This window comes from Temnothorax americanus, unplaced genomic scaffold (genome assembly GCF_048541705.1).
Source record: "Temnothorax americanus isolate GAGA-0224 unplaced genomic scaffold, ASM4854170v1 Scaffold114, whole genome shotgun sequence".
NCBI lineage: Eukaryota > Metazoa > Arthropoda > Insecta > Hymenoptera > Formicidae > Temnothorax > Temnothorax americanus.
In genome coordinates this window covers 197,973-210,007 of record NW_027509247.1, presented here as the reverse complement: position 1 = coordinate 210,007, position 12,035 = coordinate 197,973, and the positions used below count along the sequence as shown (strand labels likewise).

At 41.9% G+C, this 12,035-nt stretch overlaps 1 protein-coding gene across 12 annotated transcripts in view; it reads right to left on the bottom strand.

Annotated features, from left to right (window-relative positions):
* The window catches only part of Spir (spire type actin nucleation factor), a 270,912-nt gene that overhangs the window by 88,037 nt on the left and 170,840 nt on the right, over window positions 1–12,035 (bottom strand). Inside the window, exon 15 of one of the 12 annotated variants that reach the window (XM_077426526.1) lies at window positions 10,609–10,893. The exons of the other annotated variants lie outside the window; for them this stretch is intronic. Coding sequence (XP_077282652.1) covers window positions 10,624–10,893 — 270 coding nt within the window. The 3' untranslated portion in view covers window positions 10,609–10,623. Of the gene's footprint in view, window positions 1–10,608; window positions 10,894–12,035 lie in introns of those variants that run through there. 12 annotated transcript variants of the gene reach the window in all.

Sequence of the window (12,035 nt, the reverse complement as noted above, 5' to 3'; positions counted from 1 at the left end):
TTTGTAACAGTTAACACAGAGGTTAGAATCGCGACGCAAACACGAATTTGCGTTATGGATTTACGGTTAGGGTTAGGTTTATGTTATGTTTATGGGTTGTCATTGTAGACGATAAGAGGCGATTTCTTACGGTTATGGTCTTACGGTTAGGGTTAGGTTTACGGATCTCCATTGGACCCGCGCCTTAAATCATTAGAAGATTACCAAGTATGGGATATAGTTAAGCGTCCTAATAACATAAAGATAGTTAAAAGTAAATGGATTTTTAGTACTAAAAAGGATAAGGAAAATGACGGTGTAAAATTTAAAGCAAAACTCGTTGCAGCGGGATACAATCAGATAAAAAATATTAATTATAAAAAGTCATATTCACCGGTAATAATTACAGAAGCTTGGAGGACCTTAATAGCTTTTTCTTCTTCTTAAATTTTTATTGGCTCGTGCCTCTTGTCAGAGAGCAATACAGCCAGCTTTGTCCACTGTTTGAGTAAATTGTTTTTGAGAGGTGCGCTACTGGTTTGTTGGTTTTGCCACTTGCAGTGTCTGTCGTAGTCAAGAGGGGGGGGGATTGTAGGTGGGGGAAAACATGGAGTGGAGTTTCATGGTGGGAGCGCAGCGCGCGAGTTACAAACAGTAGCTGAAAGCTTTGCAAAATGACATAATTAAACGGCATATTTTGTTAGTTGAATTCTTTAGTACTGCGAAGATATCTTTGCAACGAGGGCCCTCAATTGAAGAGATCGCAAGGCGTAACCTTGAGGTCCATCTAGAAGTGAGAGGACAAAAAAAAATTATATGATATTTGTCTTGAACGAGGTCACCGCATGCACATGAACCATCATCTATGATGTTCTTTCTAAATAAGCTATGGTTTAGATTGTAGTGGTTCGCTCGCAGTCGAGAAATCGTGACTATAGTTTCGCGTTTGAGCTCTTGTTTATAGTATCATGGTTTCGGGGTATTGACGTAAATATTGTTAAAGAAATGGTTGCCCTTATTACGAGCGCAAATAAATAAGTAATTGTGGAATTCAATTGTTTGCTTTTCTCTTTCTTGAGAGAACAGATCTGAGTGAGGGATTTTAAATGTTGGCGTTTCGACTCCCGAGCGAATGGCTTGGCGAGCCAGACTATCAGCTGTTTCGTTACCAAAGATTCCTTTGTGAGAGGGGATCCAAATAAGATGAATTTCCTTGCCCCGATCACGAGCGTTGATAATTTTTGATTTGATGAGAGGGATAAGATAGTTGGAGTGGCAGGTAACCGGGTTGCAGAGAGCCTCGATAACGCTCTTGGAATCGGATATGATGACAAATTTAGAAAAGCTAAGGTCGAAGGTGAGTAAAATAGCGTTATAAATGGCCCACGCTTCAGCGGTGAAAATTGAAACGCACGACGGGAGCTTGAATTTGAGGCTTTTTTGGAGTTGAGGGAAATAACATGAAACCCCAACCCAGCTATAGGTGTCTTTTTTTGATCCGTCAGTGTAAAAAAGGATGAAGTCTTTGATAACCAAGCTAAAAACTTGTAGGAAGACGCTTTGTACTGTGGATCTGGGGATATTACTGATTGTTTCGAGGAAAACGGAGTCAGGATAGTTAACGCTAGGAAAAAACAAAATATTTTCATAAAAATGTTGGAAAGGGGGAGGGACTACAGCGGAGTGAATAATAGGCTGAAGAGCTTTAATGGAGAGGAAGGATTTAAATAGAGGGAACTTATTCCGATAGTACTCTAGATTTTGGGGGCTGTCTCGAGAGGAAATTAAGAGCTGATACATTGCTTCGGTTACAGGATGATTGGTTATGGAAAGCGTTTTTATCAGATATTTGTTGGCCGAGAGTTGTAATCGTATTCTAAAGGGAGGTTCCTTTGCCTCGGCAAGCATGGTATTAATCGGCGTGGAGATTCTATAGCCCAAGCAGGCTCGAATAGCCTTGTTCTGGATGATTTCAAGACGGTGGAATTTAGGAGTTGATCTGAGAGCGAAAATGTGTGAAGCGGATTTGATTAATCCTCGCAAAACAGTGTGATAAATGTTGAGTAGGAACTGAGGGTGTGACCCCCACCACACCCCACGCAAAGCAGAGACGACATCTGCTATTTTCCTGGCCCTGTTGACTACTGCGTCCATATGCAAATTCCCTGTTAGTTTGGGGTCAAGTATGACCCAAGAATCTGACCAAATCAGCGGGAGAGATAGAATCACGGCCAATTTGAATTTTAAAACTTCTCGCATTAGAGATGGTTTTCCGGGAAAAAATCATCATTTGAGTTTTGGAAGTGGAGATTTCCAATCCACGGTTGTAGTGATATGTTCTAATGTTAGCAATTGAATTTTCAAGCCATTTGATCGCCTTGGAGATGCACTTGGATGAGGCGTAAATAACGATGGCGTCAGCAAACTGTAGGATCTTGACCTTTGGATGGAGTAAAGAAGCGACGTTACGCAGGTAAAAGTTGAAAAAAAACGGGCTGAGGACGGATCCTTGTGGGGTGCCTTTACGAGAAATACGGGGAGGGGTGGGTTTTCCTTGGATGACAAATTGAACGAGTCTTTCTTTAATGAGGTTTGAACAAACTGGCATGTGTTGTTTGGAAAACCAGTTTGAATCATGTCGTTAATCAAAATGCTGGGGACTACATTATCGAAAGCACCTTTAATATCTATGAAAAGAGCAACTGTGGCATTCCCAAGGAGGTTGTTGTTGTAAATCTCGGATGTTAAGATGGTTAAATTATCGGAGCAGGAGCGGTATTTTCGGAATCCGAATTGGTGCTCAGGTATGAGTAAGTCGTTTTATTTTCGACCCAACTGGCCAATTGAAAACAAATTGCACAACGTTTCGACCGAATTCCGGTCCTTATCAAGTGCTTTAGGTTACACCGATCCGCATAACAAATTTACATGCATCGTTGACGTGGTGTCCTGACAACGTCAAGACAAACGCAAAACTAAACAAAAGACAAAATAATACATTTAACAATAAAAAAACTATACAAAATCGTCATAATATCGCGCTGGTCAAAAACAATAAATTAATTAACACTGTAAAAATCAGTTAAAAACTTACAATTCTTATGCGTTCCAAAACAAACGGTGAGATCAAAACGTCACAAGCCATATCGAGGCACAACGTCCGAACAGTAAAACAGTCAAAGCGAAATGAAATTGTCAAACGTAATCCGCGGATAGCAAAAGGTGCTCTGGTGGGAAAAACGAGCAGAACCGAATATACAGGGCCGACTAAGTAATACCAATGACACGGTTATAAATAGATGGCAGGCTCTCAGTATCGTTTTGTAAATTGATTGTGCAATCATGTTTTTTAATGAAAAACATTTCCGATATTTCTTTTTTTTTGAAATGTTTTTCTTTGTATAAAATTTTTGGATGCTGCCACTTAAAATCATGATTGTGTGCAAGACGGTGTTTGCTCACAACCGAATGATTATCTACATTTTTTCTAATATCACATCGATGTTCTTTGATACGTGTTTCTAAATGCCTTTTTGTCTGGCCAATATATACTGCATCACAATTTGCACAATCAATCTTATAAACTAACTCTGTCTGGCTGAGATTCGGCAACCCGTCCTTGCCCTTTCTAATGACACAGTCTAATCTCTTCGAGATGGTGTGAAGAACTCTAAAGTTCATGTCTCGCATTGTACGGCTAACGTTCTCGCTAAGACCCTTTATGTAAGGTACAGTAATGCACCTTCGAGGATCTTGGGCCACTTCGTTACTGACAGAATCATTGTTGTTACGATTTCGCAATTCACCAAGTCGGACATTGACATATTTATCAACAATTTTCTTCGGGTAACAATTATTAATAAGGATCTTTTTTATTTCACTAATATTAGACTTGTGAAACCGCGCGTCGGACAAAAGAATCGCCCGATCAACCAAATTCCTTACGATGTTAATTTTATATTTCATAGGATGGTTTGAAAAATAATTTATATACCGGCCCGAGAAAGTTGGTTTACGGAACCAATTCGTGAGCAATGCGCCTCCCTCGCGGATGACCGTGGTATCAAGGAAACTCAATTTACCATTGCTTTCCATTTCATAAGTGAATTTTAATCTATCGTGGTAATTGTTGAAACTGTCTAATAATTCACCAATACCCGACCTGGGAACAACCGCGAAAATATCATCTACATATCGTTTAAAAAAGGATATCCTGAAACTGAGCCGCTGTATACAATGTTTCTCTAAATCCTCCATGACCATGTCAGCTAAGATGGGAGAGAGGGGAGACCCCATCGGGCTTCCGAAGATCTGTTCATAAAATTGGCCGTTGAACATAAAACTAGTAAAACTAATTCTGCACTCCAGTGAAAACGGCTTAAAATCATCTTCTCGGTCAATTTAAGCACACATGAGGTCAAAGCTATAGGACGAACGCCCCTACCATGAGACTTTGGAATCAATTAAACCAGTGAGTGGAGCCAAGAGTCAAGAAAAACGCCCTCGGCAAAGATGTTGTTGAGAATTCTGAGGAGGACCTTTTTTAAGGAAAGGGGAAGAGCTTTGAGTATCTCATAATCAAATCTGTCGATGCAGGGACTAGAGGAGCTTTTGGAGGAGTTGAGTGCTTAATGAAACTCTGAGAATAAAAAGGGTCTGTCGATCCAGTTTAGAGATGGGTTGCCAAGAGTGGGGTTTTCATTTAGTAGTATCTGGGCTCTTCCGAGCAAGCGGGAGGGCAGATGTTCGCCATTGTTTCCTCGAGAAGATTGTCATCTGCTGGAGGAGAAGCACCAGTAGTATCTAGCTTGCGGTTCCAAAATCTTTTAACCATCTTCCATATGGAAGGGGCAGTATTGAAGTCGAGGGAGCTACAGTACTTCTTCCACCCTTCCCTTTTAGCTGTTCTGACAGTTTTCCTAGTTAATGCGATCTGTTGGCGATACATACGATAGTTAAAAACCGTGGGGTTTTTCCTATAAGTGCGACAGGCTATTTTCCGTTCTCTCACAGCATCGGTGCATTCATTATTCCATCAAGGAGAAGGGGGAGGTTTGTTTGCGGGGTCTTTGAGATTGCTGTATTTAGTAGATGCAGGGTTACAGGTTGTAGAGAAGGAGTTGATGATTTCGTGAAGGAGATCGAAGAAAGTGTCGTACTGTGCAGGCGGTTGATTGTCCGCAATATTGAGCACGCGAGATTCTATCAAATTGGCCCGGGCCTTCAGGGATTGAGTAAAGTTCTTAAATTGGTCGCGAGAGAATTTGAATCTGTGTGAGAAGATGTTGTTAGTTTTAATTTTTGAGTTAACCATGACCTCGATAGGACGATGATCACTGCTACGGGTATCTTTGAGGACTTTGACGTTTAGCAAGGTAGAAAATGCGGAGGAGGCGATGGCTAGATCTATGAGGGAAAAGGAGATGTCCGGAGGGGGATAAAAGTAACGGTATCCGGGTTGAGTAACATGAAAGGGAACCTGTCTAGAAGGTCCACGATGACACGTCCCGCGAGGTTGGAAGTCGTAGCTCCCTAATATGGATGATGCGCGTTAAGGTCTCCAAGGATAAGAGAATAGGGGTAAGAATTTGCGAGACTAAACATTCTCTGCCAAGAACCCTGAAGACAGGGCCCACCAGGATGTCTGTATACGCCGAGGAGAGCCGAGCTGACACCATCTATGTGTACATTAACTCCAATTGCTTCTATAGTGTTGTTAGAGTCTAAGATGTTAGTTAAATTAATGCGGGAAAAGGTTATGCTATTTCTGATAAAGAGGGCAACGCCCTGACTGCCTACGTCACTATCTCTACAAATCACAGTGAAGCAAAAAAATGAGAATGAATGATGAGACTTAAGGAGGGTTTCAGCCAGGAAAATTACATCATATGTCTCACACAATTGTTCGATGTCCGGTTTTTTGTGGAGTGCTCCCCTACAGTTCCAGTATAGAATGCTGAATCCAAGGGGAGAGCTCTGCCTGGGGGGTTCGGGAGACATTTAGACACCGTAAGTGCCCCGAATTATGGTACATATTTGAAGTACCTTATTGTAGAGTTGAGATTCTTTGATGGCTGGGAAGAATTTGGCTAATTGATAAATAAAATCGATGATGGTCTCAATAAGAGAAGAAACAGATTCAAGGGGGGCCTAGGTCAGGACTTTGATCGTTTGACGAGAACTCCTGTCCTGGGGATTTGCCAAATACCAACACGGGATTGTTTGATCTAGTGTTTATATTCCGGCCATTGGAAAAGACAAGGCATGCATTGTGTGCTTGGTGTAGATCTTGATTTTTTAGTTTGAGTACCATCAGTCTGTTTGCGAGAGAAAGGGTCAAGCGTAGGGCTTCGTCCTTTGTATGAGCTAACATTATTTTTGTTATTGGATCCATTACGAAGAATGCCGGCATAAGAAATAGAAGAATTGGACGGAGAGCTATTAAGAGAGGAAGAGGGTACAAAATTGAATCTATTATTTTTGGGAGAGCGCTCAGAGCTGGAGTTGCTAGATAACGAAAAAAATGAATTGGAGGAACCAAAATCTGGAGACAGGAAGTGACTCTTTTCAACTCGATTGCGGGCTTCGAAGTAAGGGATATTTTCAGTAGACGCGAGATATACGATTTGCTTTTGTTTTATGTAAACGGGGCAAGACAAGGTTGGCAAATGCTCACCCTTACAATTAATGCAGTGAGGGGGCAAGATCTTTCTAGGGCACTCCTCTTTGTCATCGTGCTTGGTTTGCGAACATTTATTGCATCGCGCTTTGCTGCGACAGTTAGTGCTAATATGCCCGAAGCGGTAACATGAATAACAAATTTGTACCTGTGGTACATAGGAAATTACCTCTAATTTGGTTTTAAACATTGTAACTTCCGTGGGAAGGAATTGGCCCTCGAATTTTAACATTATGGTTTTGGAAGGTTCAAAGAGAAATTTACCGTCTTTATTGACGCGACGATTGAGACGTTGTACGGAAATGATCTTAAGGAAAATTCGAGTTCGGAAAGTATTTCGTTTCAGAAAAACAAAGAGGAATGCCCCTGATAAGAGCAACGCGCATGATTTTATAAGAGGGTATAAACGCAACTAGGTTATATTTTTTCAAAGACGGGTGGCCGATAGCTTGGTTGGCAGCTTGATATGTTTCAAATTGCACTTTTACTTTATTATTGCCAATGGAGCGGATTTCCGTAACATTCTCCTCAAGAAAACCGCTGATTATTTTGGAGATCAAAAGCGAATCAGGGAGGGTGTTAGAATCAGCGTCCTGAAAATGAAGAAGAAATGGCGGTAAATCTGTGGAGAAATACCTATTTGCTTCTCTTTTATGTTTTTTAATAGCCTTGGGGGCTTCCGGCCCCGCACCGCTTCCCTGAGGGAGATTGTTATCCGTGGGTCGTTTAAGGCCCCGCCGGGATTCGTTGGAATTATCTAAATCCGTGGACACTTCCATAGTAGAAGCATCGGGGGGAATCGTAGCATTATCGGAAATGCAAAGAGCCGGCGGGTTGCCGTTTATATTATGCGCGGCATCATCTCTGAATTTAGCGGGATCGAGTTGTTTACTACTATCCGCGATGTAATCCGATCCGACTGGTGCAGGATCTTGAACAGCGCGACTTTTTGCATCGAGGACGGTCATGTTCGGCCTGTATATATTGGTATCTACACAAGGAGGGAGGATCACACTTTTGACCTTCTAGGCCGCGGAATTCCCCTTCTTGATTTTATTTCCCCCACTCCCCCTCCCCCATTGTAATAATCTCTAGCACGTTGTTTGAGTCCGAATCTATGGAATCTAAGTCAAATATTTCGTCCAAATCGTAATCACGATCTCCTGATGGAGAGCGAGATCTTTCAGAGGGAGGTAAAACAGAGTTTCTAGCTAGATTGTATGCAATTACATCGCTGTTGACCAGACAGGCGAATTTATCAAAATCTTTTTGAGATGCGCAATAGGCGATAGCAATGCGAGGTGCTACATGAGTTTACAGATTCCAAGCAGAGTCTCTGCATTAAATTTTTGGTATCAAAAAGGCAACAATTTGCATGCGAAAACTGCTCTATCAGATGATGTTGTCAAACTGTAGCCAGAAATGCGACAGAGCCTGCTGACAGGCAATGTGAGCAGATTGGCAGCAGAAACCGCGCAGAGCCTGCACACATACTTTGCAGCAGATTGACGACAAAGATCGAGCAGAGCCTGCGCGTATGACTTGAGAACAGAGTGGCAGCAAAAACCAAACAGATCCTTTTCGTGATAGTTTGCAACGACGCTACTAAGCGGCGCATAATGGTAAGACTAACTCGTAAGTAAATTTCAGTTGAGGGCTAATATAAGCAGGCCTCCACGAGACATATCTTTATCAGCAATACAACGCAAGGCTCAACCAAAATTGCTGCAATGATATAGATATGCAAAATAATATTTTCCAAAGTAAGATGTAAAGTATATTGTGTGTAATGTATATATTTCAAATATTAAAAAAATCTTTCAAACGTGAAACAATTATTGCTGATTGGGTTAAACATATTTTATTTTTTGAAGCAATATTTCTGATAAAAAGATTTTACAAATATTATTGTATATATTTATTTGCAATCTTTTAAAAATATTATCAAAAATATTTTTCTGACATAATCTGGCGGACATAGAAACATTTAAAAAATATTTTTGTGAATTATTTTAATATCTTCCTAAAAAATATTTAAAAAATATTTTGTGCTGTATGGGTATGACAAAGTCTGCTCGGTTTTTGCTGCTAATCTGCTGCCAGGTTATGTATGCAGACTCTGCGCGGTTTCTGTTGGCAATCTGCTTACATTGCCTGTCAGTAGGCTCTGTCGACAGAACATGAGCTTAATGCGGACACAGATGGCTATGGTTTTGGTGTGAAATTTTGATCAAATTTGCTGCCAATCTGCGCGCATTCTGCTAACATTTTGCTATCTGTGATATACTTTGAAGGCACACTATGTGTCTAATTTAATAATAGTGGAGCCCCCCGCAGGGGAGCGGAACCTACTGCCTCTACGCATACACTTTTCACGCAAAACGAGGTGCTACATGGATTTACAACCTTCCACGCGTGGAAAACCCACACATGTACTTCGAAGGCACACTATGTGTCTAGTTTAATAATAGTGGAGCCTATTATGCAATTGGGGTATGGAACGTCCTCTCCCTCAAAGAAAACCAAAAATCACTGCGAATCAATCTTTCATAAATAAGATAAATTTACTCCCCCCGCGTTTCTCTAGTGAATCCGGCACGGAGTCATATCCTGCTGAAACTCGCACCAAAAAACGGGGTGTCTCTAAAACGAAGACTCCTCCTCCAAACAGTAATAAATCAGAGAAAGTTCTTTCTCGTCTCAACAAGCCTCAGAATGAAGACTCGAAAGATGACTCTGGCCGCGATATTGAGCTCATCAACGAGGAAATCTCGCGACTGATCAAACGCAGGAAAAAATGAAAATTAAGCGATCAAACAAACTTACCTAAGTGACATTCGATCGTGATTATATGAAAAACCTCGTCGAGAGATTACAACTATAGTAGTCCGCCTTGCGGGCAGATTGAGCCACATCTTTAGAGCCAAAAAGCAAGAGATGGCGCCCCGCGGTCCCTCCGTCGCGGCGCCCGTCCATAATACTTTCATTAGTTTAGAGATATTAATGAGTGGAAATTGGTAAGGGATCGGGATGTGAGTTCTGGGTGGGGCCGAATCTCTCGACGAGACTTTTCATATAATCACGATCGAACGTCACTTAGGTAAGTTCGTTTGATCGCTTAATTATATTCAAGCCTCGTCTTCGAGATTACAACTGTAGATGTTTAAAGTCTCAATTTCCACTCCATTCTTTAATAGTCATCATTCGCTTTGAAGAAGGAGACAGTAATTTACTTTTTCTTGTTAGTCTCAAGAACTGATCTTGCAAATGAAGTCCGGTCCGGTAGCACAGGTCAGTTGTAGAAACGTGCGAAGACATTGGATTTCTTAGACCATCCTGCTGTTCGGCGTATAGTGTCTACGTCCACGCCTTTCAACACAGCTGCTGATGTTGTTGCGTGTTTCGTACTGTACGCCGAGAAAAGTTCCGTGTCAATACCTGCTTGTGATAGGCAGGATTTAATCCATCAAGCCAGTGTTTGAGATGATGCTGGCCTGTGGGGCCTCTTAACAGGTACAAAAAGTCTTTTTTCTTTAACCCTGATATCTTTAGTTGTTGAGATATAGGCTAAGACTGTGGTAGCCACACAAATCTTGGGTCTATCTGGAAGAAAAGGCAACGTTAAAAGAGGCTAAAAGTTGCCCGGTCGAGAAGTTTTAATCCTGTCCAGAATCATTATTTCCACCATAGCTGTGCTCTGGGTAATTTGATCCACTCTGATCAGTGAAAAGGTTTGTAGTCTATGAGCCGTACTTAAGGCGAGGAGGGTAACCGTTTTCTCACTAAGTTGTTGGAGATTTAAATCTTCATTCGTAAGTGAGTTTTCGAGAAAGGATACTTCTGGGTGTGACTGTATCTCGGTCTAGGAGAGCGTATTTTATAAACTCCTTTAAAAAATCGTTGTACTGCCTGGTTTCTCGCAAACTCCTCTCGTGAGATCAGTGCAATTGCCGATCGTGTAGAATTCAAGGACCGTAAGACGCTCCTTCGTCGAACTGTATGGTCAAGAATTCAAGTAACTCCTTGGTGGATGCCTCATAGACGTCTACCTGGTTTTCGTGACAAAAAATCCACCATTTTTTCAGACTCGAGTTGTATTGCTTATGAGTAGCTTCAGTAATTGACTCGACCAGAATGTTAGTAATCGTCGCTGAAAATCCTCTTCTCAGGTACGCCTGCCTGATAGTTTCCCTGCCACCAGAGTAATCAGATTGGCAAGCGGATGATGAATTGTCCTGCAAGAAGATCGCAGCAGATCTATTGAGGGTTTAAATATTAGTGGCTCTTCAATAAAAGCTGTTAAAAACAATGAATACCAAGGTTGAGCGGTCCATTGTAGCACAACTACAATGCCTGTTGCCTGATCATTAAAGATTTTTCAAAGGGTTGGGAGAACTAGAGAGAAGGGAGGAAAAGCGTAGAAGAATCTGTCACTCCAGCTGATTGTGAAAGCGTCCACTGATAAGGCGCAAGGATCTCTACGCCGGGAACAATAATCTTTGCATTTAGCGTTTATACGAGATACAAAAAGGTCGATCTCAGGCTTTCCCAGGCGAGCGACTAGATAATTAAAAGCGTAATCCGCAAGTTCCCATTCCATATCAATGTTGGTGTATCGAGATTCGCGATCCGCCTCTGTGTTTTCTTTAGAAAGTATATAGGATGCGAATAACTAAAGACTTTTAGATTCGCACCACTGCCAAATCTCTCGTGCCAACTTATTCAATTTGGGTACCCTAGTACCTCCTATCTTATTGATATAGGATATAGCTGTGGGGTTGTAGGTTAGGATTAGGTTAAGGTGCGTCGGTTCCCACAATAACCAGTCATTCAATTAGGTAGAATCTCGCTAGGTTTATTCATGCTCTATGTGCAGGTAAATTATTTCTTGGATGTGTACGGATAGGTGAACGTGTGTGATTTGTGTAGAAGATTAATGTGTAGTGTTAACGCGGTGTGTTGCGTATTATCCGTCCCGAATAGTTAGATTCGCTGAGGCCGAGCTTGGAAAAGAGTCTTGAAGTTCTTGTAGACAAGGTCAGTGAGTGCGTCACCACAGAGTGCTCCGGTTAGAGTTAGATGTGTGGTACTCGGGTTGGCCGGTCGATGATGTGTGGCTTTCACGAGAGGAAAGTATCCACCTTGGAGATCAGGAACATACCCTTCGTCGTGGCCCCAGGTGCAGGAATCGGAGTCGGAGAAGGCAGCGCTTTGGTCTCGGTGTTGTCCGGTGAGCTGGGTCGTAAACGACCCAGGAAACCTTTCCACGGCAGGGAGTCTGTCGACTCTTACCGAGGAGAGTTAATGCCCTGCAAAGCAGGTGTAAACGAAGGCCCGGAATGAGCACGCTCCGTATCAAACGGAGGCCTTGAAGAGC